The sequence below is a fragment of the Phragmites australis genome, chromosome 24, assembly GCF_958298935.1.
Source record: "Phragmites australis chromosome 24, lpPhrAust1.1, whole genome shotgun sequence".
Lineage (NCBI taxonomy): Eukaryota > Viridiplantae > Streptophyta > Magnoliopsida > Poales > Poaceae > Phragmites > Phragmites australis.
In genome coordinates, this window is record NC_084944.1 from 7586372 (window position 1) to 7610665 (window position 24294).

Sequence of the window (24294 nt, forward strand, 5' to 3'; positions counted from 1 at the left end):
TATATATTTTTCTTATTTTTACTGTTTTAAAATCTTCAACATTTCAAATGTACTAGTTCAACATTTCGCCCGTACTGTTTCAACATTTTGTGTAAAAATACTGAATTAGTTTTTCTAAAATGTTGAACCTGGTTTTAAAAAAAATTGAATCAACTATTTGAAATTCTTGAATGCATAAATGGCATAAAATTATAAATCTAGACAAATTACAAGGATTATAAAAAGAAAGAAAAATGGAAAAACTATTGCTTTATTTTTTAGACTGAATTTCCTCGTGGTGGGCCAATTTGGTGGGCTGCCTTGGGCTATCTTTCATGGGCTGGTGGGCTGCACTATGCGTAAGTTAAAAGGCCTGGAAATGGGCCAACCGATCCACGGCCTAAATGGGCTGGCCAATCCGTGGGCTGATGTATACAGGGCCACTACGGGCTGTGGAAAGAAGAGGGCCACTAAAATTGGAAGTTAAAAATTAACTGGAAAGGAAAAACAAAAGACTTAGGTTAAATTATAGCGGAGAGTATTTCTCTAATGACTTCGACTTATTATATGGAAAACATGGAATTATACATAAAAGAATGGCTCTCTATTCGCCCCAATCAAACAGGATTGTCGAAAGGAAGAACCACATCTTGATTAACTTAGTTAATGTCATATTAGATACCGCAGGATTATTTAAGGTATGGTATGGGAGGCCTTATTGACCTCATGTCATATTCTAAATAAAGTTCCTACCATGAATAAGAAGAAACCCACATATAAAGAATGGAAAGGGAGAAAGCTATCACTTTCCTATTTATATATTTAGAGATGCTCGGCAAAAGTCAATATATCGATAATTAAAAAGCGCAAACTGGGATCTAAAACTGTGGATTATGCCTTTCTGAGATATGCTCATAGTAGCATTGGCTTATAGGTTTTTAGTAGTTAAATCTGAGGTACCTGACATGCATGTCAGTACAATTATAGAGTCTAGAGATGCTACTTTCTTTGAGAACATATTTCACATGATGGATGTAAATAATACTTCTAGTCTAACCTTTGAGATAGTTTCTAAACCTATCACATCACTTGAATATTCTGAACAAACACATAAGCTAGTTGTTGAGGAGGATGACAGTGAGGTTTCAAGGAGGAGTAAGAGACAAAGGACAACACAAATTCTTTGGTGATTATTTTATTATATATCTTGTTGATGATATTCCCAAGTCTATTTTGTAAGCATATGCATCTCCAGATGCATAATACTGGAAGGAGGCAGTTTATAGGGAGATAGATTTCATTCTCGCTATCAGGGCTTGGGAACTCACAGATTGACGTTATGGTTGTAAACCTATGTTATGCAATTATATGTTCAAAAAGAAGCTTATGCCTGATGGTACTATCAAAAAGTATAAGACTTGACTTATAGCCAAGGGTTATTACAAAAAAGAAGATGAAATTTCTTTGATGCTTGTTCACCTATCACTAGACTGACCATGATAAGAGTTATACTTTTCTTGGTTGCTTATATGGTATTCTCGTTCATCAGATAGATGTTAAGACAATTTTCCTTAATGGAGAGTTAGATGAGGAAATTTCTATGGATCAGTAGGATAGGTTTGTAGTAGAAGGTCATAAGAACAAGATATGTAAGCTATTGAAATTTTTGTGTGGTCTTAAACAAGCTCTTAAGCAATGACATGAGAAATTCAATGAAACTTTAACATCTGTATGCTTTGCAGATAATGAAGCTCATAGATGTGTGTATTATTGTCATGGTGGGGTGAGAAAGCTATTTTGTGCCTATATGTTGATGACATACTAATTTTTAGAACAAATCTTGATGTGATTAATGAGGCCAAGTCTTATTTGTCTTGGAATTTTGATATGAAAGATCTGGGAGAAGATGATGTAATCTTAAACATCAAGTTGATCAAGGGTGAGAATATGATTACACTTTTCTAATATCATTATGTGGAAAAGGTCTTGAGTAGCTTTGGCTGCATGAATAGCAAGACCTCTACAACACATTATGATCCTAACTTAATACTTCAAAAGAATAAAATAAATGTTAGGGATCAATAGAGATACACTCATATTATTGGATCACTCATGTACCTAGGTAATGCAACAAGGCTTGATACCTCATTTACTATAAGCAAATTGAGCCGGTTTACTTTTAAGCCGGGTGATGATCATTGGCATCGCTTAAGAGAGTCATGCGCTACTTGATAGATACTATAAATTATAAACTTCACTATTCTAGGCATCCATCATTATTGAAGGGTTATAGTGGTTCAAATCGGATATCCGATGCTGATGAGATTAAGGCCACATGTGGATATGTATTCATTCTTGGTAGTGTTGTTGTCTCATGGATGTTTGCAAGCAAACCATATTAACGAGGTCAACCATGGAAGCAAAACCCACAGCGTTAGATACAACCATTGTTGAGGCAGAATAACTGCGTGAGCTCTTGATGGTTTTGCCTGTGGTTGAAAAACTGACACTAGCTATTCTTAGGAGCTGTGATGGTCAAATAATTAATCTCAAAGTGAATAGTTCTAATAATAACATAAAATCCTCAAAACATGTAAAGAGATGACTAAAATCTGTCAGGAAATTGAAGAACTACGGAGTCGTAACATTGAATTATATCCAAATAGCTAAAATGCTGGCAGATCCCTTTACAAAGAAATAATCACAGAATATCGTAGATAATGCATCGAACAAAATGGGTATGAGACCCATATGATTTATACTATAGTGGTAACTACACTAATGTGATCAGAGATTCCGTGAATTAGGACCCGAGAAGAGCAAGCTATTGGTTAACTGAAGAAGAGTGCTACACAACCCATTCGAGTGAAGATGCAATACTCTCGGAGTCTATAGGGCAAGTTAGCTATTGCCTTAATGTGTTCTGTTGATTGTAACTAGCAAAGATGTTTTCCTACAAGGTATTTTTGAAACATGAGACTTGAGTGATCTCAAATAAGCTCATGTGCTCCACCTAAATGGTAGTCTACTGGCAATCAAGTATTAATTATGGCATTAAGTGAAATTTGTTTCTACAAAATTTGTAATTCAAGACATAGTCTATTATCCAAATTGTGAATGAGTGTAGCTTTAAGTTCTAGGTGGATGTTCAACCCTAAGAAGTCTCTATCGAAATACTGGTATATTGTATAGTATTGGAAACAAGCAAAATCTCTATAGCACCTTGAGATCTTGTGGGGAATTGTTGGGATATATGGATCTAGTCCATTTATTTTTTAAATAATTCTCAATAAATCTCAAAGGCCTATTAAGATATTAGAGGTGATGGGTTTAGTCCCACATTACTAGTGGAGATAGAAAGAGACCAATATAAAAGAAGTTATGTCATTCACTCCCTTAGCATATGTGGATGAGAGGACTAAAACTAGAAGACCATATGTGTGCGCTCACCTCACCGTGTCGGGCTGGGCCGGATAGGTTTGTGGCTATGGCTAGACACACGCAGATGAGTGTAGTGCCTTCATATTTGTAGTTTTATTCTTTTTTTATGTGGAAAAATGGTCCACAACTATTTACAGAAATTATGTCGGTTAAGAGTCTAATCGTGACGCGTAACTGAGTCCGACGGTGACACGTCTCAACCACACGACTTCTCTATATATGTATTGACCGCTACCACAAAGGATATGCAAAATTAGGGTTTTACCTCTTTCTCCCTATTGCCCCGCTACATATAGCCTACTTCATCCCACTGCACCAGCGATAGAGAAAGTATGTCACTGGGTTACTGAGAGAGGACAACTAAGATTTTTAGGAAGCGCTATGTGCGGCTGCTCGTGATATGCTTACTCTTCACTATTGACTACACATGGTCTCCTTCCTATTCACCGATGCCTTCTGCATCAACATCATAAGAGCTTCTACATCTCTCACCGTCGATCGATATATTCGCTATGATCAACTTTTATTTAATCATGTTTGTCATGCTGAACAATATTTGATGTTACTGTTAGAGAGTCCTTTCGAGAGTTATATGTGCAGTTCTGTTATATACATGTCTATTTTTTACTATCACTACATCAGGATGTTAGTCTACCAATTTTTGCTCATGATTTATTTAGGAATAAAATTCAATCTCAGAGTGTGTATTTTTTCCAACAATTCTTGCATCAATTGTTGGCATCACCCGAAAATCCTAAGTCACACGCGTCTGCGAGCGATCAACTCACGAACCACGTGCAACCCATGTAACAGCCCAAGTCATGGCCTATAGAAAACTTTTTCTTGATAACTTTTTCTTAAAAACTTTTTCTCGGTAACTTTTTTCTCAAAATAATTTTTATCTCAAAACTTATGAGCCAGAAAAGTTTTTTAAGAAAACTTTCCAAAGAAAGGAAAGTTGCAGAGGGAAATACTTTCCAAAAAAGGTAAGTTTTGGACTGTTGCGGGAGGTCCGCAGCTGCCCTCCCGGCACGTGCGCGCGGATTAGCACAGTCCGGCATCACCCGCTTCTGCTATCCAAAAAAGTGTAGTCTTAACTCTTAAATACTATTAAGTGAGGAAGCAAGACTTTAATTATTTTGGCAAAGGTTGCTAATAATATAAGCACATTTTATTTCTTGAGCTTTTTTAGAAAGATGTATGCCAGGAAATGTAATTATGCATGTTACTCTACTGTAATATTAAGCTCCTGGTAGGTGACAGGCAAATGTTCACTGTTGTCACTTTCAGTTGTATTGAGGATTTTATTTACCTTATACATGGTGATTACTGATTATAATCGATGATTAACTGCAATTGAACAGAAAAAAGATCCTTGGTCCTAGAAATGGGTGTTTTATGTAAACTATATGGAATTCGTATTTTATCCGTGCTTTACTAGGGAGTACTTTTGAGAACCTACACTCTGTAACTGGTTTTTATTGCCAGATCATTTTTTTAATTGTTCTTGTTATTGCAGATTGGAGGCAGTAACTTCTTGAGGAAGGCTCGTGCTCTTCTCCTATTAGCCTCTCTATGTGATGGGCTGTTCTTTTTTGGAAAATTATCATTTCAAATAATGAACGGCCTTGGAATGCCGGTGCCCCCTTGTTTCATGGAAAGAAATATGTGTGTGTCTATATATATATATATATATGTATATATATATATGTATGTATGTATATATATGTATGTATGTATATATATATATGTATGTATATATATATATGTATGTATATATATATATATATGTATATATATATATATATATATATATATATATGGGGAAGCACTGCAACTTATTCAAATTGCTCACGATACGAACAATCCAATTTATTATTAAAAAGATCGAAAGACAAGAGAGGAGGTGAATTGTGCAATTTAAAACTTCTATCGTAATATAGAACAAATAGCAATCTTATCATAGAATAAAAGAATTACGACTACACGATCAAGGTAGAAGAAGACAACAAAATAAGCAAATAAAGACACTAAAAAAAATACGGAATTAAAAGATTGCAAGAAAGTATATGCCCAAATTAAATTATAAAATAGTAATAAGATGGACAAGAGAACACCAATTTTTCCCCCCGAGGTATCGAGTAGTTGACACTCTCACCTAGTCCTTATTGAAGCATCCAACAAGAATATCGCTCCCCCTTGAGTCGCCAAGACTCAGATGCTCCCTCATGATTACTACTTATAGATTAACGGACATCAAACCAAATACATAGCTCGTCCCGAGGCTTCCACAAAAATTCCAAGAGCTCATCGAGACACATCTAATCACTAAAAACAGGCTAGGTGTTGCCAATTACCAAGAGTAACAAGTCAATAGCTTTACTTGACCAAAATCAAACCTAAACTATAGCTAAATGCACACTTGCTACTCTCCAAACACTAATAATATCCTTAGTCTTCAATTAAGAACTTGAAAATCAACTCAAGTGCTCTCTCTTGCTTCTTGATGACACATACAATGTATGAACTACTCTGGATTGTGAGAGAGCCAATAAAACCAAGTGGAGGGGTATTTATAGGCTACAAATTTAAATTTTAGCTGTTGTCTGACCATCCACTTTTCTGTTAACACCAGATGATCCGGTGAGTATCTCCTTACTCACACCAGATAATCCGGTGAGTACAAATTTTAATCCTCACTATGCCGACTGTCATTAGCCGTTACTGCTGAGAAATAGTCCGGTGTTATCATCGGTGACACACACTTAGCACCGGACCATCAATATGAGTACAACATAGTAAAACTGCCATTTTACAACCTTCTATGGAAAATATGCTCCGATGATGATTTCATTGCTATCACCGGACTATCCGGTGAGTTGAACTTCTTCTGCCCTCAAAAACTTCTCTGCAGGAGATGCTCCAGTGTACATACTTATCCATCACCGGACTATTCGATGAGTAGAACTCCTTCACACCATCCGAAGCAATCCTCTCTGGAAATATTTCTTCAGTGATGAGAGTCCGGTGCACACGTCATGATCACCGGACCATCCAGTGAACTTCATCACTTGGAATCGCCTCTGGAATAAATAGTCTGGTGATTTCATCATTGCATCACCGGATAATCCGGTGAGTTGAACTTAATTTTTTTTTACAATTTCACTTCTGCTGAAATTAGTCCGGTGCTCTGAGTAAACTAACACCAGACCATCCAGTGTAACACTTCTAGTATTTTTTGACACGTGTCACCAAAAAAAAAAAGCATCCGTTGATTCCACAACTTTAATCACCAGACCATCCTATGTATGAAATATGTTTTCTGTCTTGATAACCAAACATGATCCGATGAGAACGAGCTTCATAAGACCGGATCATCCGATGAACTAAAAAAACTCTAAGCTCATCTAATTCAAATTTTCTTGAGCTCTAACTTCTCGACATCTCAACCATGAGCTTTTCTGAGCTACCTAGTGCTAGAATTTCATAAGTGTGCATCAAGCTAAGTCTAGACTCACTAAATCAAGCTACTACTCTTAGTCCCTCCTTATAGTACAGTCAAAAAAATAGACCTATACTATGATAAGTGTCTTTCATCTCCTTGACACTTAGAACTTGAAGATTCTTAATATTGACACATATGTCCTTTGATCGTCTATATAATCGCTTTAGGAACTAAGCATACCTAATTATCATTGTGAACTAAATTTTTTTTCTCTTCAAAATAAATTGTTAGTCACAATAATACAGTTGTCCGAAACACTTATCACTTACGTAGGAACCTAAATGCTACAATTATCCAATAGACCTCTGGTGCTTGAACAATGATGATAATGAAAAACTGAAAATATTTAACTTCACTGAACTATTGTGCGGTGAGTATTATTACCATTACTCTACTGAACTACTGGGCGTTGTATTTCCTAACGATAGCTTTTCATTGCATTTCATGTGTTTGCCAAATCCAAATACTCATATTATTTTTCTTGGCAACATTATTTGAAATTGCAGGTTTCTTAGTTAGGTTAGGCAACATCGTGTTTGGAGAACATGCTTCATTCTTCATTTTGAACAAATTACCTGTCAATGTATAAGAGGAGAAAGGGGCCTTCAGTCCATGCTGACAAATTGCACCTTGGAGAAACATGTTTAGTTGGAGAGTTGGAATTTATGAATTAATGTTTAGAACTGGAAGCAAAATTTTACTGTCAGAAATTAAACATTGAAATGCTTGTTGATCATACCAGTTGCTGGAGAGACCTGTATTTAGCAAATTATAGATCTGCATGTGTTTTTGGGTTTTATTCACAACTATTATTGTTGGTTCTGCTCTATTCTGTAAATTGTAGCATTCCCACTTCCATTGCCATATAGTTATTTCTTGAAATTAATTCAAGGAGTGATTGTGTTCACAGTTTGGTTATGGAAGCGTCACATAAGTAGTTACTTGAAATGATAATTAAGTTTACTAATACCTTTGTTTTTCTTGTGCCTAATTTGCTTAGGATGGACACCCCAGCTGATATAGGGCCATCAACATTGGAGAAAAATTCTTCTCTAATACCATTATACAAGGTAGGAAATGGCATTAGTGGAGTCACGTGAAGTCATCTTATGTTGGTGTGCGCAGCACATGAAACTAATTAGTTTTTACTAAATATTTCACAGATTTTATTGCCTTTGTTGTTGACTGTACAGTATTTTTTGCTAATACTCCACCCGGTCTTAAATACTTGACACTTTTATTAAGATCCTCTCAAATTTTTAAAACTTTGACTATCGTTAGTTTCCAAAATATTTAGTTTGAAAATATAAAAATTATACGTGTAGATTTATCTTGAAAAATATTTTCATAATATTATATTTTATTAGATATTATAACTATTCTAGTAGAAAATAGTGGTCAAAGTTGTACATCGAAGACCGCAAAAAATCAAAAACATCATATATTTTTGACCGGATGGAGTATTAAGTAGTTACTATATATAGAACTAAACACATATATGAAGTATGTGTTGTAAGGGAAGTGTTAAAAATAGAATTACACCCAGATCAACTGAAAGTTTCAGTTTCGCTGATAAGTTGTAATTTCTTTGAACGGCCAAAGTTGGATTGGTATATTATGGTACACGATTAGACTTCTCTTTTGCTCCTACCAAGTTGCATCTTAATTTTATGATAATCTGTTAGATATTGAATAGATAATTATCACATTTTCTTTTTTTTATTTCCTCAGAAGATACTATGGATTGGTCCTACAAACTATGATGTTATTTTAGTTGGAGTGATATAGTTGGGTCAAATACTAGGCAAGCTCTGATGGCTGTGATGTTATTTTAGTGGGGAGTGCATAATAAGGCAGTAAAAGGAACATCAGATATGAATAATGCCAGGTGCTTATGGCCATGTGTTTAAAGAAAAAGAGTGTTAAGCATATATATAAAAATTTAATCTTCAATGCAAACCAAAATTATATGAGCTTAAATATAATTAACTATTATGTTAACACTAATATAAGCAACAATATTTAAATAAGCACCTTAATCTCCGTCTAAGCATCTACGTTAGTGCAATTGAGAAAAAAAACACATTTTTTCCTCCATAAGTGCCTCCTCTGAGCACCGCGTTGTACATGCTCCAAATCCCCTCGAATTCTCAGCCTCTGGGTGCGCCACGTCAGCATCGATGTTTTGAGCCGTCGGATCGAAGGTCGAGTAGATGTGCACCGTCCGATTGTTGTCTTGTCGCGTGCTACGTCCAGAACAGTCGGTGTCTTCTCCCGATTCTTCTCTGTCCCTCGCGACGTGATTCCCGCCGCCACCTTCCCGTGGCTGCCCCACTCCCCGCCTCCGCCGCCGGCGGCCCCCATTCCGTTCTTCAAAATGGGATGCCTTCTTCTTCATCGTCTTCATCTCCGTGTACATCCGCCGGTGCGACAGGGGAGGTTCCTCCGCGGGCCCTGCCATCCTGGCCGCCGCGCTCCTCATGCTGTCACGGCAGGAGCAGCGGAACCAGCAGCAGCGCGGGCTCAACCCCGCCGTGGTCGTGTCGTTACTCAACATGAGGTACGCCTCAGCGAGTTTGAGGACGACGAGGAGCTCCGGCGCCTGCCCAGGTGCAGCCACGCCTTCCACCCGGACTGCATCGAGGAGTGGTTCAGCTCTGGCATCCTGAGGCTGCTTTGTGAGACATCCGGTGAACCGGCAATTTCTTCCGTGTTGCTTGAAGCTTCCCATCCCAAATCCACCCACCGACTTCGGGCTCAGTGCAACTCTGGAGATTCTAGTTGCTTCTCATCCCAAATCCTTTCGATCCCCAAATCCACCCACCGAGCTCTGGCAATTTTTGTGGCCTTCGCCTCGCTTCCCTCACTCCATGCAGCGCCAGCGAGACAAGAGCGCAGCCGCCGGCAAGCCCCAACCAATAGTAACCCTCTGCTCCTCCTCCTCCTCTCCCCGATGGACAGAGAATTATTATTAATTTTTTGAGCGAATTATATAAAACTATAAGTATTATATCATTTATAACATAAAATATAAGTATTGTATCTAGTAACACAAAACTATAAGTAATGTATCTAGTAATATAAAACTATAAGTAATGTACATTAATTTCACACAAAACCTAATTTTAATTAGATTCATTCAAAAAATGGTATTTTGTTTCTCCAAAAAATCCTAGAATTTTTTATAAGTGTTTCATAATCCATGTAGAATCCATTTTAATTAGATTCACCAAAAAGACCTGTGTAGAATTTAAACTAAAATTATCTAAAAATGCTACTTTTATAACTCCTAATAATTTTTAGGGTCTCAAATAATATCCTAAAACTATGGAAAAATTCACTAATATTCTTCTTATATTATGAAATAATTTCTAAAATTATTTACAGCGTTAAGTTATATGGTGAAGAAGTGAGTTCCTTTGTAAGTATGGAAATGGAGCATATAAATGGATTATTACAAAGGAACTCACTTTTCACCATATAACCTAATGCTGAAAATAATTTTATAAATTATTTCATCATATAAGAAGAATATTAGTGAATTTTATCATATTTTTGAGATTTTATTTGAGGCCATAATAATTGTTAGGATATATAAAAGTAGCCTTTTTAGAGAATTTTAGTAGTTTCATGTTACAAATGGCACAATACTTATAGTTTTGTGCAATTTACTCATCTTTTTCATATAATTTTTGTGCATGCAAGGCCAGGTGGCAGCCTTATCTCTTACCTCCCTGATGGACAGGAGAACAGGAAAGACATGGTTGCTGCTCTAGATGCGCTTCTTTATACGGAGGGCACAAAAAACCTCTATTTTATTGTGTTTGCTGTTTAGTTTCTTGTAGTTTCATTTAGGGGATACAAATATTGTAGCCCTTTCGTGTTTGATTGAGTAGGCTAAGGTTCCCCACCCATCTCCTTATTGTTTTTATGTGAATCTGTACACAGAAAAAGCTTTTCTTTATTGGGTGGAAGGAGATTTTTAGAGGAACAAAACATCTCAGGGATCAAATAATCCTACCAATGTATTCAAGTTAGTAGGTAAGCCAATTCCTTATGTAACTCGTATAGGTAAGATCCTAGATGAACCTTGTCAGGTAGGAGATCAAAGGTGTTTATCCAAGAGTTTCCTTTTGTCTTGAACTAGATTGGCGAGACTTTGGGGAGGCTGCTATGCTCTGCAAACAAAAGAAAAACATATACATGCTGAACTGGACATTTTTCCCTTATACTGAAAAGAAGGTTGTTTCTTTTACAAGTTTTAGTGTTGTTGCGCAAAAGTTGGGCGAGAAAAAAATAAACTATTCCGTGTGCGTTGGTGTGCGAGTTTGCCGCTTTGTTCCTCAAATGTTTGTATTGTTCATGACCATGCATGTTGTGCTTCAGATGGACTGATTGCTTCATGGGCTAAAAGAAAAGGCTCACCCTGCCAACAAGATGATGATTCTTAGGGTGGTGAAGTACAAATATATTTAGGACCAAGCCTTCTAGAGGTACGACTTAAAATGTTGATAATGGAAGAGCTTAGTACAAGTAAAACATCATGATGACTTCTTGAATTGCACAAATCGGTGAACAAATGCTAGCTAAATAAAGTTTATGAATTGATATGTTAATGTTGTAATCTCCTACAATCCCGCTGCATTGGAAGCTTTGCTTTTTTCCAACTATTGCATAATTAACTTTCCATTACAAAATCGTCTCCATATAGTGCTTGCTCTTAAGAATAATAATGTCGCAACCATCTTTAGGCCTCAATACATAAAAGCTGGTGTTTCTTAGACTGTGAGGTTCACAATTTACCATAATGATGAGCACTTTATTAGACCATCAATGACGAGCACTTGATTAGACCGTTTCTAACTTCCTTAGATTGTACAATCTGAAAGAAATGATTGTTTCATAACAAATGTGACACGTTATCTCCATTAGACCATTACATGTAGTACATTGTAATTTGTGAGCTGTATATCCTTGTAGGACTGCATTCTTTTATTTAGTCTGTTCAATCTATTATCTCATTATTTTAGTCACTAAGGTTTATATCACATATCTTACACTGTGATATATTCTCTAACTTAAATCATAATATTATCTTTATAAATAGATGACATTCAGATGAGTTAATCATAATAGAGAAGCATTTGGATCCTCAGGGCGATAAAAAAAAACTTACTGTCTCAATGCTTCTGTTATCCTTAGGCCATCTCCAATAGGTTAGGTTTCCACTGCTACAGTATCTGCCGTATCCAGTGCTACAATGTTGATGAGAGAGAGGATCGGTACTCCAAATTTGCTGAAACACTGTAGCAACCGCAATACTGTTCGTAAAGGTTGACTGTGGTTCCGGAGGGAGGAGAAGAGTAATAGAAGGTAGGAAATAGAGTAGCTGTTGAAGATAGAAAAAATAAAGAGTATTGTAATAGTGTAGGGGATGATATAATAGTGTTATAGGGGATGAATTTTTAAAATATCTGTTGGAGATGGCTTTAGGGTAATATTTTTTTGCATTCCCTACCTTTTGCCCAAATGTTCAGCATAACAAAATTCACAGTGATTAATCAGATCTATTTACAATTCAACATCACTTAGTTTTAAGTTCTTACTGTTCAACATGACCTATTTACATATCCAACTTTTTTATCATAGTTTTTTTTTTGCCCATATTCATCTGTATTTTTCAAGTTCTTACAATTCTATCGTTATATCCGTTACAAATCTAATTATGGCTTATATTATTTTAATACAACATTTCAACTAAATCATGAAGTAACATAAATTACAGTGGAAATACTATTGAAGTATCACTTTGGGGTGCAAGGGCGATTGAATTCAATGAAGAAGAAGTACATCATGTTGGGCAACCTCAACATGTGATTGCAATATTTGTTGGAACATTGATGAAGACCTACAAAGGGGGACATTAGCTTCTGGTTATAGTGAAATGTCTTTGTGATTCCTGAACAGAAATGAAAATTATGGCTCTTAATATATCAGGAATAGGTTGATTTAATTGTTTATGAGTTATGTACTATGTTCAGATTCCATACAGATTCTACCGACACTATAGCAATAGCAACGTTGCCACGCTTTTTAGTTTAGCAACAACGAGTAGTGAACGGGGTTACATAACGTGCCAATTGGTGCGCCATATTTCTAGTGATTATTCTGTTGGTCATAACTAATGCTGCTCAAGCAATAGTCAATATATTCGGCAAGATATTGTTTCAATTCATCTATGTTGTTTACTCAGTGCATGGCAAATGACGCCCGCCTCAAAAGTCAAAACACAATCAAGAATTCAATATGAAAGTGTGGCCTGATGTTCCTTCAAAAGAAAGAAAGGAAGTGTAGCCTGACGCCTTGATGCTCTCAGCAGACCAGCACATATGTGTGCCTGCACAATCTCATTTTCATGTGACCCTGCATTGGATCACATTATATAAATATACTAGTTATAAATTGCAGATACGGGAAGAACTCTAAGTAGTCCCCTTTTAATATCTGACTAGCTAAGTGTCAGTGTGTTATAATAAAAACATAAATATTGAATGCGGTAGTATCAAGTACAAACTCAAGGTATGGAGATACCGATACATCATTAGAGCATCGCCGAACAAATTTCTCTCTTAATTTCTTTATTTCTTTTTATTAGTATAATGAGTCCATATCCGTAGTCAGTAGCGAGACAAGAATGTATGTAAACATAGGTAAACTATTCGAATTTTAGGGATTTTTATTAGATGGGATGAGAGTAGGGAAGAGGTGATGCGTGAACTAATTCGTGTTTTATACAGTAGAGATTAATTGATGAGCATATTACATGGCATCTGTACCACTTTAGCAAAGTTCTTAAATTGGAAGTCCAGGGTATACGGCACCATAATACAAGATAGTCCTACAGTAATTAGTAATGCAAGGAATCAGAGCTCTATATGCATGTCATGGCATCAAAATCATCTAACAGGGTGCATTAGTGTAATAGATGGCCAGTATGTACCTAACATATATTAAGTGTGAATCGATTAAGATAATAATTGATTGGAGTTTCTGATCAAGGATTTCTATTGATTTGTATACAAGTCCTGACAGTGATGGTCCTGCGTGCTACACCTACATATTTTGGTGGCAGAAACAGTAATTAGTGTATTCAAATATGATTCAGAGGTCTCAGCGGCATCCTCCGTCTCTGTTGACTTGTGGACATGTACCCAAATTTGTATAGATTTTTTTACTGAATAATCCTCTGTCTCATCGGCATCCTCTGTCTCTGTCTTCTGTAATTTTCTAAACCTGGAGTGCCTTTTGTTCCAGGGACATAGATATCTATTGTTTTTCATAAAATCCTTTTACCTTTTCTATAGTTATAGACGTGGAGCACCAATGAATATTCGTATATCACGCTAGTACAATTTAATTAATTAAGTAGTCATTTAAATTTAGTCAAAATAACTAGTTAATGGATTAAGTTGAACTAAAAAAGATCAACGAATCGCAACACGCTCATCTCTACTTTTGCAGCGTTACCTCTACTAGTTAGGTACTAGTTGATTGACACCATTGTTATATTGAACAACACGGCTGTGACTAGAAAGCAATGACATGTATGCTGCTATCGGTATACGCCTTTCTACTCCTCTTCCGCGAGGAAGACGACGTAGCGGCGCAACCCGATCTGATCCGATGGGTTGCTGTCCCGATCCGTCAGCCCAAAAGAAGACGATCCGGCGAAGACAGCCGGTAGTCCAAGCAGCGGGTTCGACGGGGAAGAAGCAGACCGATCCAAATCCGATCGGGAAAGATGAGTAGTGGTGGCGGTGGGGATGCGTGCAAGTGCAAAAATAAAACTCTAGTTTTTCAAACGCATACCATGTTATGAATAGCACCTGCATATTTGTCTATACATGGTGCACTAAACCTCTTATACAATGGGGGAATAGAGGAATAATAGATATACATCTAACACTTCTCAATATTTACAGATAACATATCCATATTGCTGTTGCCAGTATAGGGTTTAACTAATCCATTTTCGTGGTCTTGATCTCAGCTACTCAATATTTTCAGAATAACATATTCATATTTGATCAGAAAGTTCCAGTCTGTACCTTGTGGTATGATTTGCTAGCTCTGTGTTTGGTCAAAGTGAGCAACACCATGCTAATGCAGACTACCAAAACTTAGAACAATCAGTTACTTAATTAAAGGCTAAATGCTCTTTATTAGCGCAGGAAATGGTTTATTTCTTTTTCTAATGGCTAGAAATTGTGAAAGTTCCAGTTTCCTTGGGCTTGAGATGAACAAAAGGTAATAACCACCTTTTAGTTTCCATGGAATACTGGAATCTCATTCTTGTCTTCAACCTTTTTAGTAACTCACCTTTCTGTAGCTTGTTATAAGGTGCCTCCAGGGTGTAGGCGTGTAGCTTCAGATGAGACAAGGAACATGTAAGTCTTTCTTGCGTTTGTCTTTTGCTCGCCCTTTCTTTGTTCAAGCATGGTCTCAGTTCCTGGAACAAGTCTGCTCATAAAACTATTGGAAAAAAATAACAGAATAGCCTTATGTCTTTCTGTTCACCTTGACTTGAGACATTTCTTTTCTAATGCAGTAATGTGGCTATTCTGCATTATTTTTTAGAGAATTATTCTGTATTACTAGTTTGACTCATTGTGGAAGGATCCTATATTCGAGTTGACATGTCTGATATTTAGGGATGTAAATTTCTCTCATGAAAGTGCCACATCCCTGTCAGAAGGCAGAGCAGGGCTGCATTCTTTGGCAATGGATAGCCTGGCATCAAAATACCCTGAACCTTAGAACTACGTTTCAGAAATCTCATTCTAGAAAATAAGATCATCAACAAAAAGTGCAAGTATCAGCATTGGTTTGGCGACAACGTCCATCTGCTTGTAACGAAGCTCTTACATGCACTATTTATTCGCGGTAGCATTTGTCTGATTCAATGTCTTGCATTGTTTTATGTCATAGTAAGAACCATATCCTACAAAAAAAACAGATTCAACGACAGGCGATGGATTATATAATGCAAGTAAATTATCATAAGAACTTGATGTCACATTTTTTTAAAAGAGAAGTTACCATCTCGTGAAGTTCAAGTGTCATTGTTCCTCCTTAGCAAGGGCATGCGCTTGCTGGTCATTTAGTAGTCCTTGTACATAAGTTTCTTGTAATGACTTCGTTCATTTATTCAAAAGTTTATGTTTTTTTCCAGTTTTTCCCTAATGATTTTATCAATTGAAACTAATGTTATTCTTTTCCTTTGTTTTGAATTTTGTGTTTCCTTCTATATTTCACCATCAATGATGCGTTTGTTTCTCTTCTGACAGAGATATTGTATCGACAAATGCAACGTCCACATTCCGCTACATAAGTTATCCTGGACAATTGACTCTTGTCACAATACAGGTTTTCTTTACTCTTTTTTTTTAAGAAAATGGATAAAATCATCCGCCTTTTTGCACCGAGATGCATACAGCCAACACACAATTGATTATTATAATATTCTGACATGTATATCCAGCATCATAGAGAGAAGAAACATGATAAGAAGACATAAATTGTCATAAAGCTTGTAATCAATAGCTACATGGCTACCCCTGTTTGGCGAAGAGCTCCATTACTTACCACCTCTAAAATATAGTAGACCTTAAAAAACTCCACTTTATTCCTCCTTGTATACCAGTCTCCAGAATCTTACCTAAGTAAGTACCATAAAAATTATTTGCATGAATGATATATTTGTTTTTTTATGAAATATTATATCAATACGATAAAACCAGATACACCAAATGGCCTATAATGGTTTGCCTGAAGTGCATATGCTTTACAGGAATACAGGATGCACACAGCTACCCAATGGCCTTATTTAATTTGTTGATGATATCCTGTTTTCAGTGCCCAAATCCTGACTTCAACAAAGCGCAAAATAGGTGGAGAATGGTGCGAAGAATGCTCGTTGAAGCCGTTGCCGATCTTCTTCAGCCCAATGGAAAGGTGCGCTATGTTCGAACATGGAAAACGGGTACTCGTCAACAATCTTCATGGTCAAAGATTACAAAAACCATTGTTCATTCAGTTCACCACTCCAACAAATCCTAGATAAGCTTTTCCGATCAAAACATGGTACGGGTTTGGCAAAAAAATTTGTGGGACATCACAATTAGCATCTCTCCCCAATCGCTAATTTGATGCCTATATCGCAGCCTCCTACGGAGAACACCTACTTGTTCATGTCATCTGCCACCGGAGAGACCGATGTCAGACATGGTGGCGACGCTCATCGCCGCCGTCGACCGCCGGACGGACCACGAGTCAAAAAAGAGAGGCTGGTAGGTCTCCGTTCCCGCGAGCGTGCTGAACGTCACGTACGTCGCGGGCAGCTCCGGCAACGGCGCACTGCCGTCGAGGTACTGCGTGACCTGCCGCATGCTCGGCCGTGCCGCGGGCGACGGGTGCAGGCACGCCAGCCCTAGCCGCAGCACCAGGTCCGCCTCGACGGCGTCGTAATCCGAGCCGAGCTTGGCGTCCACCACGCTAGTGATGGAGCCATTGCGCCAGTGCCCAAGCACCCAGTCCACGAGCACGAAGTGGTCCTCATCGACGGCGGCGTTGCCGTCCACGTCGTCCTCCTCGATGGGCCTCCGGCCGCACGCGACCTCCAGGAGGAACGCGCCGAATGCAAACACGTCCGAGAGAGTCGTCGCCTTGCCGGTGCGCACCAGCTCCGGGGCGAGGTAACCCATTGTGCCAACCACGTGCGTGGTCTGCGGGTCGGCGCCATGGTCGTACAACCTTGCAAGGCCGAAGTCACCCAGCCGGCCATTCATCTCACCGTCGACAAGCACATTGCTCGCTTTGATGTCCCGGTGGATGACCACCTTCTCCCAGTCCTCGTGCATGTAGAGCAGTCCGGCGGCGACACCTTTGATGATGTGGAGCCTCTGAGCCCAATCCAAGACGGGCTTGTCGTCACGGCAGTGTAGGTACTTGTCGAGGCTACCATTTGGTATGTAATCGTAGACCAGCAAGAGCTCTCCTTTGCGCCGGCAGTAGCCGAGCAACTGCACGAGGTTGCGGTGCCGGAGGCGGCCAATACTGACAACCTCGGCGACGAACTCCTTCATCCCTTGCCTTGACTCGTGGGACACTCTCTTCACGGCAACCGCGGTCCCGGACCCCGGGAGCACGCCCTTGTACACCCTTCCAAATCCTCCGGCGCCGAGCAGCCTTTTGTCCTTGAAGCCACCAGTGGCGTCGTACAAGTCCTTGTACGCGAACCGGTGTGGCCCGAACTCGAGCTCCCAATCTTCGCGCAGCTCGGCATACCTGAGCCGCCGCCGCAGGAGCAAGAAACCGATGGCGACCGCCGCGAGGACGGCCGCCGTGGTGGCTATCGGCAGAGCGATGGTGAGCGCCTTGGACCGGGGCTTGGGGCCGATGCGGGGCAGCTTCGGCAGCTTGGCGTAGTCGAGCGCCGGCGCAGCGCCGCCGAGGCTGAAGCTCCAGCCGAGCACGTAGTGCTTGACCAGCACGATGCTGGAGGCCGACGAGAAGCCGACGTACGCCGTGTCGGCGATTACCTTGGAGAGGTCGATCCTCGTGGACAGGAGCGGCCTCTTGGGCCTGGGCGACCGCACCGGCGCCATGGCCACGGTGACCTCCGTCGTCGCGGCGTCGTAATCCACCCACACCTGCATGGGTTCCCGGCTTATCAGGCTCAGGTTCCGGAACGTGCCGGTGCCGTCGTCGTAGTACCCGGCCGGCTCGGCCGCGGACGAGTTGAGGCTGTTGACGTCTACGCCGACGTGGTTGTTGTTGATGTCCGCGAACTCCGGGTTGCGCACGGTGTCGAACTCGACGGCGAAGACGCGGTTGCGCGCGTCGCCGTTGTCTGTGCCGTTGAACAAGCCGAGGTACTGCTGCGGCATCGCCGTGGACAGGTCCGTGGACGGCGCGACCAGGAACGCGAACCCGCTCGTGCTCAGGTCGAGGAACTCCGACACGATGGCGAACACGAACGTGGTCGAGAAGGACGACATCGTAGCGGCGCCGCCTGCCCCCGCCGGCCGACGAAACGTCACGGGGTCCGGGCGGAACGCGTGGGCCTTGGACATGTTGGTGTCGTTGGTGAGCAGCAGCAGCCCGGCAGGCGTGACGGTCGCCATGCCGTCAAGCGCCAGGTCCGCTCCGCCGAAGCCGTCGTACGCGAACTCCACGGCGCCGGCGGCCTCCACTCCCGCGCCGACGCCCACAGCCACCACGAGCAGCAGCAAAGCTTTAGCAGCCATGGCGCAACCGCCCTGCACGCTTGTCACACTCACACCACACAAACTGATCGCTCCATTAGTCTCGCGAAGTCACAAGCAAGGAAGGTTCCGGCAGCACATTTCAGGCTGCAAGAAACCGAGACCGCAAGGAAACGCCATGAGAGCGACCTGCCATGATTTTTCATCCGTAAACGTGGCTCACGGCGACCAATCAAGATTTGCAGCTGTGACCACAGCGTGACTCCTGTACCAAGTAGCACGAGGCTGGTTCGAGCAGGAACGGAACTGGCTCCAAATCTGACGATGCTGGTACCAAGTGGCACTAAAATTCGTCAAAATTTTCAGTGGGAAATTCTGAACGGAGTGGTTGAATGGAAAACATCGATGTGACGTTGTGTAACTTGCACTCACACAACGAAGGAATTATCAACGCCATATGAACCCGAGCAGTGTGAACGCCCCGAGTGGAGTTACGTATCATTGATCGTAGACTAGAATTTTGGCTGTTCGTGACGCGTGGATTGGACAATGACCAGCGCCGTTGACTGTTGACTCATATGCGTACAAACCACGCACTACAACTATTCTCCCTGCGCGCACCTGCGTCGTTCTAAAACCTCGAACGTGGGCGGGCAGCGTCGTGGCACAGCGACGCAGCCAACCGAGCTACGCTCAGTTCGCTGTTGACTGTTGACTCATATGCATGTTGATAAATAGCGCATAGCGGAGTTGCAGCGGATAGAAGGTAGCATACTATATAGCAGACGCTCCTATAACGTTATTTGAAAAACACTGAACTTTTGTGTAATAGCGCACTACCTCTATTTTCATTTATTTATCATCAGGTTTTACTGTAGCAATTTTGATATTACGCTTTTCTAAAAAAATTTATAAATACTTAAAAGTATATAATACTAATGAAATGTATTTCACGACGAATCTAATGATACGGAAGTTTTAGATATCTATAATTTTTTATAGAAAAACGTAAAGTTAAAATTACTACAGTAATAAATTGATGATAAGTAAACGAAAACGAAGATAGTACCTATAATGACTTTCTCCTATAAAAAATCATGCAAAATAGATTAGCCAATTAAAATCAGAGTTTAGAACACCATAACTAAATAGTGCCCGCTAAAGCGGTCGTACAAGCACTATAGAGGCCTGAGAAGCATCGTAATGGCTGCTAAGTTCTAATCCGTTATTTTTGACTACTACATCATATAATAGCGTTTATATCCCGCTACCACTATTGCGGTGGCTGCCAACCCTATTTGCTCTTTGCAGCCACTTTTGGCCTAAACTACGCGTTCATCATTGATTTTTTTTTAGATCTTCGGATTGAACATATAGCACTAAATCTCGATCTATGATAATTCCCAAGCTATCTTAGCATAGGGGTTTAATTACAGCTCATACAGCTCGACGTATGTGAAGTATGATTAGACCCTTTTCTGCTGGAGGGTAAGAAATGTGCGTTCTTGCTCAAATCATGATTCCTAAATCTGAAATTCCTGCCAAATTTGATCCTTCTTTCAAAATGATTTTACGATACTACCAGGCATAACGAAATGTGATTACGCGTGGCCGCTTTAATCATCTTCCTCCGGAATGGATGGAGGACGCGGCGCCCACGCTCGTCCCCGTCGCCGTCGACGATGCGTACGACACGTCGTAGGAGTCGAAGCCCTCGTTCTGCATCATGGCGAGCACGGTGAAGCTCTGGTACGACGACGGCAGCTCGGGCAGCAGCGTGTCGCCGTCGAGGTACTGCATCACCTGCCGCATCGACGGCCGCGCGGCGGGCGCCGGGTGGGAGCACAGCAGGCCCAGCTTCAGCGCCAGCGTCATCTCGTCGGCGGGGTAGTCTCCGCAGAGCCGCGCGTCCGCGGCGTCGACGAGAGCGTCCTTGCGCCAGAGCTCCAGCACCCAGTCCACCAGCACGAACCAGCCGTCACCGTCTTCGGCGTCGTGCTTGATCGGCCGCCGGCCGCAGGCCACCTCGAGCACGAACGAGCCGAACGCGAACACGTCGGTGGCCGGCGTCACGCGCCGGGTGTGCGCGAGCTCCGGCGCGAGGTAACCCATGGTGCCCACCACGTGCGTGATCTGCGGGCCAGCGCTGCGGTCGTACAGCCTCGCGAGCCCGAAGTCGCCGAGCCGCGCGTTCATCTCGCCGTCGAGAAGCACGTTGCTCGCCTTGATGTCGCGGTGGATGACCACCTGCTCCCAGTCCTCGTGGAGGTAGAGCAGGCCGGACGCGACACCCCTGATGGCGCGGAGTCTCTGCGCCCAGCTCAGGGGCGGCGCGTCGTGATCGTACAGCCACCTGTCGAGGCTGCCGTTCGGCATGTAGTCGTAGACCAGGAGGAGCTCGCCTTTGCGTCGGCAGTAGCCGAGCAGCTGCACGACGTTGCGCTGCCGGAGGCGGCCGATGCTGGCGACCTCGGCGATAAACTGCTTCATCCCTTGGCTCGCGTCGTGCGACACGATCTTGACGGCGACCTCCGTCTTGGACGATGGCAACACGCCCTTGTACACCCTGCCGAAGCCCCCGACGCCGAGGAGGTGCTTGCCGTCGAAGCCGTCGGTGGCGTGGAACAGGTCCTTGTACGCGAACCGGTGCGGCCCGAACTCCACCTCCCAGTCTTCCCGGAGCTCGGCGTACCGGAACCGCCGCCACGCGAGCTGGGACACGCCGGCGACCACTGCTAGCGCAAGGAGCGGCATGGCTACGGGCAGGACCACGTAGAGCGCCTTGGATCGTCGCTTGGTGACGACGCGCGTCATCTTGGGGAGCATCGCGTAGTCGAGCGGCGGCGCGGCGCCGTCCAGGGCGAAGCTCCAGCCGAGGACGTAGTGGCGCGTTTGGTACGGGCCCGTCGACGACGAGAGGCCGACGTACGCCGTGTCGCTCACAACCGGCGAGAGGTCGACGGCGACGGATATGAGAGGCTTCCTGGGCTTGGGCGCCTCCGCGGGCGCCAGCGTCACGTTGAGCACCGTGGCCCGGCCGTCATAGTCCACCCACACCTGCATCGCGTCGCCGCTGAAGAGGGACAGGTTCCTGAAGCCCCCCGTGTCGTCTTCGGCGTAGTACCCCGCGGGCTCGGCGGCGATGGACACCAGGCCGTTCACGTCGACACCGACGTGGTTGCTGTTGATGTCCCGGAACTCCGAGTTGAGGATGGTGTCGAGCTCGACGGCGAAGGCGTTGTTGCTCGCGTTGCCGTTGTTCTGGCTGTTGAAGAGGCCGAGGAACTGGCTCGGCGACGCTGCGGACAGGTTCTTGCTCGGCATGACGAAGAAGGCCAACCCGTTGCCGCTCACCGTCACGTAGTCGGAGACGATGGCGAACACGAAGGCCGTCGAGAACGACCGGGCGGTGCCGTTGGGCGTCCTGTCGTCGTCGTGGAAGCGGAATGCCGCCGGGTGGAACGCGTGGCCCTTCAGTTGGGACGTGACGTTGGTCAGCATGAGCTTGCCGTCTGGCTCGACCAGGGCCATGCCGTCGAGGTCGAGCCGCGCGCCGGAGAAGCCGTTGTAGATGAACTGGGCGCCACCGCCGCCGCTGGCAGCAGCTGCCACCGCTGCATGGCTGACGCCATGGCGATGAAAGAGAAGCAGTACAAGGAAGGAGATCATGGCATGCATCTCGTCCCTCGGAGCAGAGTGGCAACTCACCTAGTCCTTGGTAGGTGAGAGATCGGAAAATTTGTCTCTGATAAGCAAGCAGACATGAAGACCTTTCAGGTAGAACTGCAGAAGCAACTATTGATTGGCCATTTCCATTGGCGTTCCTTCTATGACCACATAGGGAGAAAAGAAAGATCCACATTTTCTTCTTATTTCTGTAGCGAGTCAAACGCAGATGTGCAATTTCTGCTATGATCAAGCATTCATTTACCATTTTTTCCCCAAAAAAGTGAGATGATTATCAGCTTTTACTGCCTAATTTTCAAATCGAATTTTGAATTTGTATACGGTGGCCGAAATTCCAAAAATATCTTCAACCAGCAGAAATTATTGAAAATTTCTACCAACTTATTCGGATAAAATTCGACTTTTTTCTCCAGTGCGATCTTTTTATCAGAAACCACACCAAAAAAGGGATAATTGATCGAGAAATGAATCATGAAGAGAACCGGATAACCGAGCGAGAAAATAATCTTTTTCTATGATATCCAATCAATGTCATATTCGAGACAGCAAGTCGACTGAGTGCCAACACCGGTAACGCAAGTATGGAAGAAAATTCTACAATGATAATTAAAAGGAAGAATTATGATCGTTCAGAGTCGAATTAATTATTGAACAGAGAATCACAGTTTATCCTGAGTCAAGCCAAGCTGACATCAGAACAAGGCAGTGATGATATAATTTTTTGTACGGTAATTTCAGAAATGATACGTAAAATCACGAAATTTTAAAAATATCACATATTCGCTCGACCGCTTAGCAAAAACAAAAATATAAAAACTGTAGCGTGAAAATAGAGTTTTCGCACTACAGTTGAGCAAAAAATATTTTCGTAGGATCATATAATGAAAATAGAAAAAAATTCGAAAGGCCATATCGCGAAAAATAGTTTTCGAAGGACCATTGCGGAAAATATAATTTTCGTTGAACCGTCCAGCGAAAATTGTCCAGTCCGCCCGCGACGCCTTGCACCTTCTTCTCTTTGTGTGGGTTGACATCTTCGACACACTGAGTATGCAGGGAGAAGAGAAGCCGAGTGCGCGGCCGCACGTTTGGCAGGGAGAGGGAGGAGGCCGGTTGGGAGAGAAGAAGAGGAAGAAGAGGGAAGAAGAAGAGGAGGAAGGAGGGAGAAGAAGGGAGAAGAAGAAGAAGGAAAGAGGAGCTTATTTATCAAAATACTTGACGTGCGAAGCAGAAAAAGTTAGAGAAGCGCTAGAGTACCTACGAGGTCTTTTATTGCAACCCACCTCGTGTGTTTATATTATTAAGGAAAGAAACTCTGGCACTTACATCGCTTTCAAAGAGACTGAAATTGATGAAAACTAGCTCAAGGTTTTCCGACGTGCTTTCTTTTTCTTGGGTTAGTGTATTCAGTCCTTT

At 42.2% G+C, this 24294-nt stretch overlaps 2 protein-coding genes across 2 annotated transcripts; both read right to left on the reverse strand.

Moving 5' to 3' along the window:
• Positions 1–16997: 16997 nt before the first annotated feature.
• LOC133907534 (L-type lectin-domain containing receptor kinase SIT2-like) lies at positions 16998–19515 on the reverse strand. The gene has a single exon (XM_062349586.1). The coding sequence runs from the start codon at positions 19231–19233 to the stop codon at positions 17179–17181; it is 2055 nt and encodes a 684-aa protein (XP_062205570.1). The 5' UTR covers positions 19234–19515; the 3' UTR covers positions 16998–17178.
• A 1050-nt stretch (positions 19516–20565) lies between these two features.
• Positions 20566–23149, reverse strand: LOC133907923 (L-type lectin-domain containing receptor kinase SIT2-like). The gene has a single exon (XM_062350048.1). It carries the CDS (start codon positions 22867–22869, stop codon positions 20812–20814), a length of 2058 nt encoding a protein of 685 aa, XP_062206032.1. The 5' UTR covers positions 22870–23149; the 3' UTR covers positions 20566–20811.
• Between the last annotated feature and the right edge of the window lie 1145 nt (positions 23150–24294).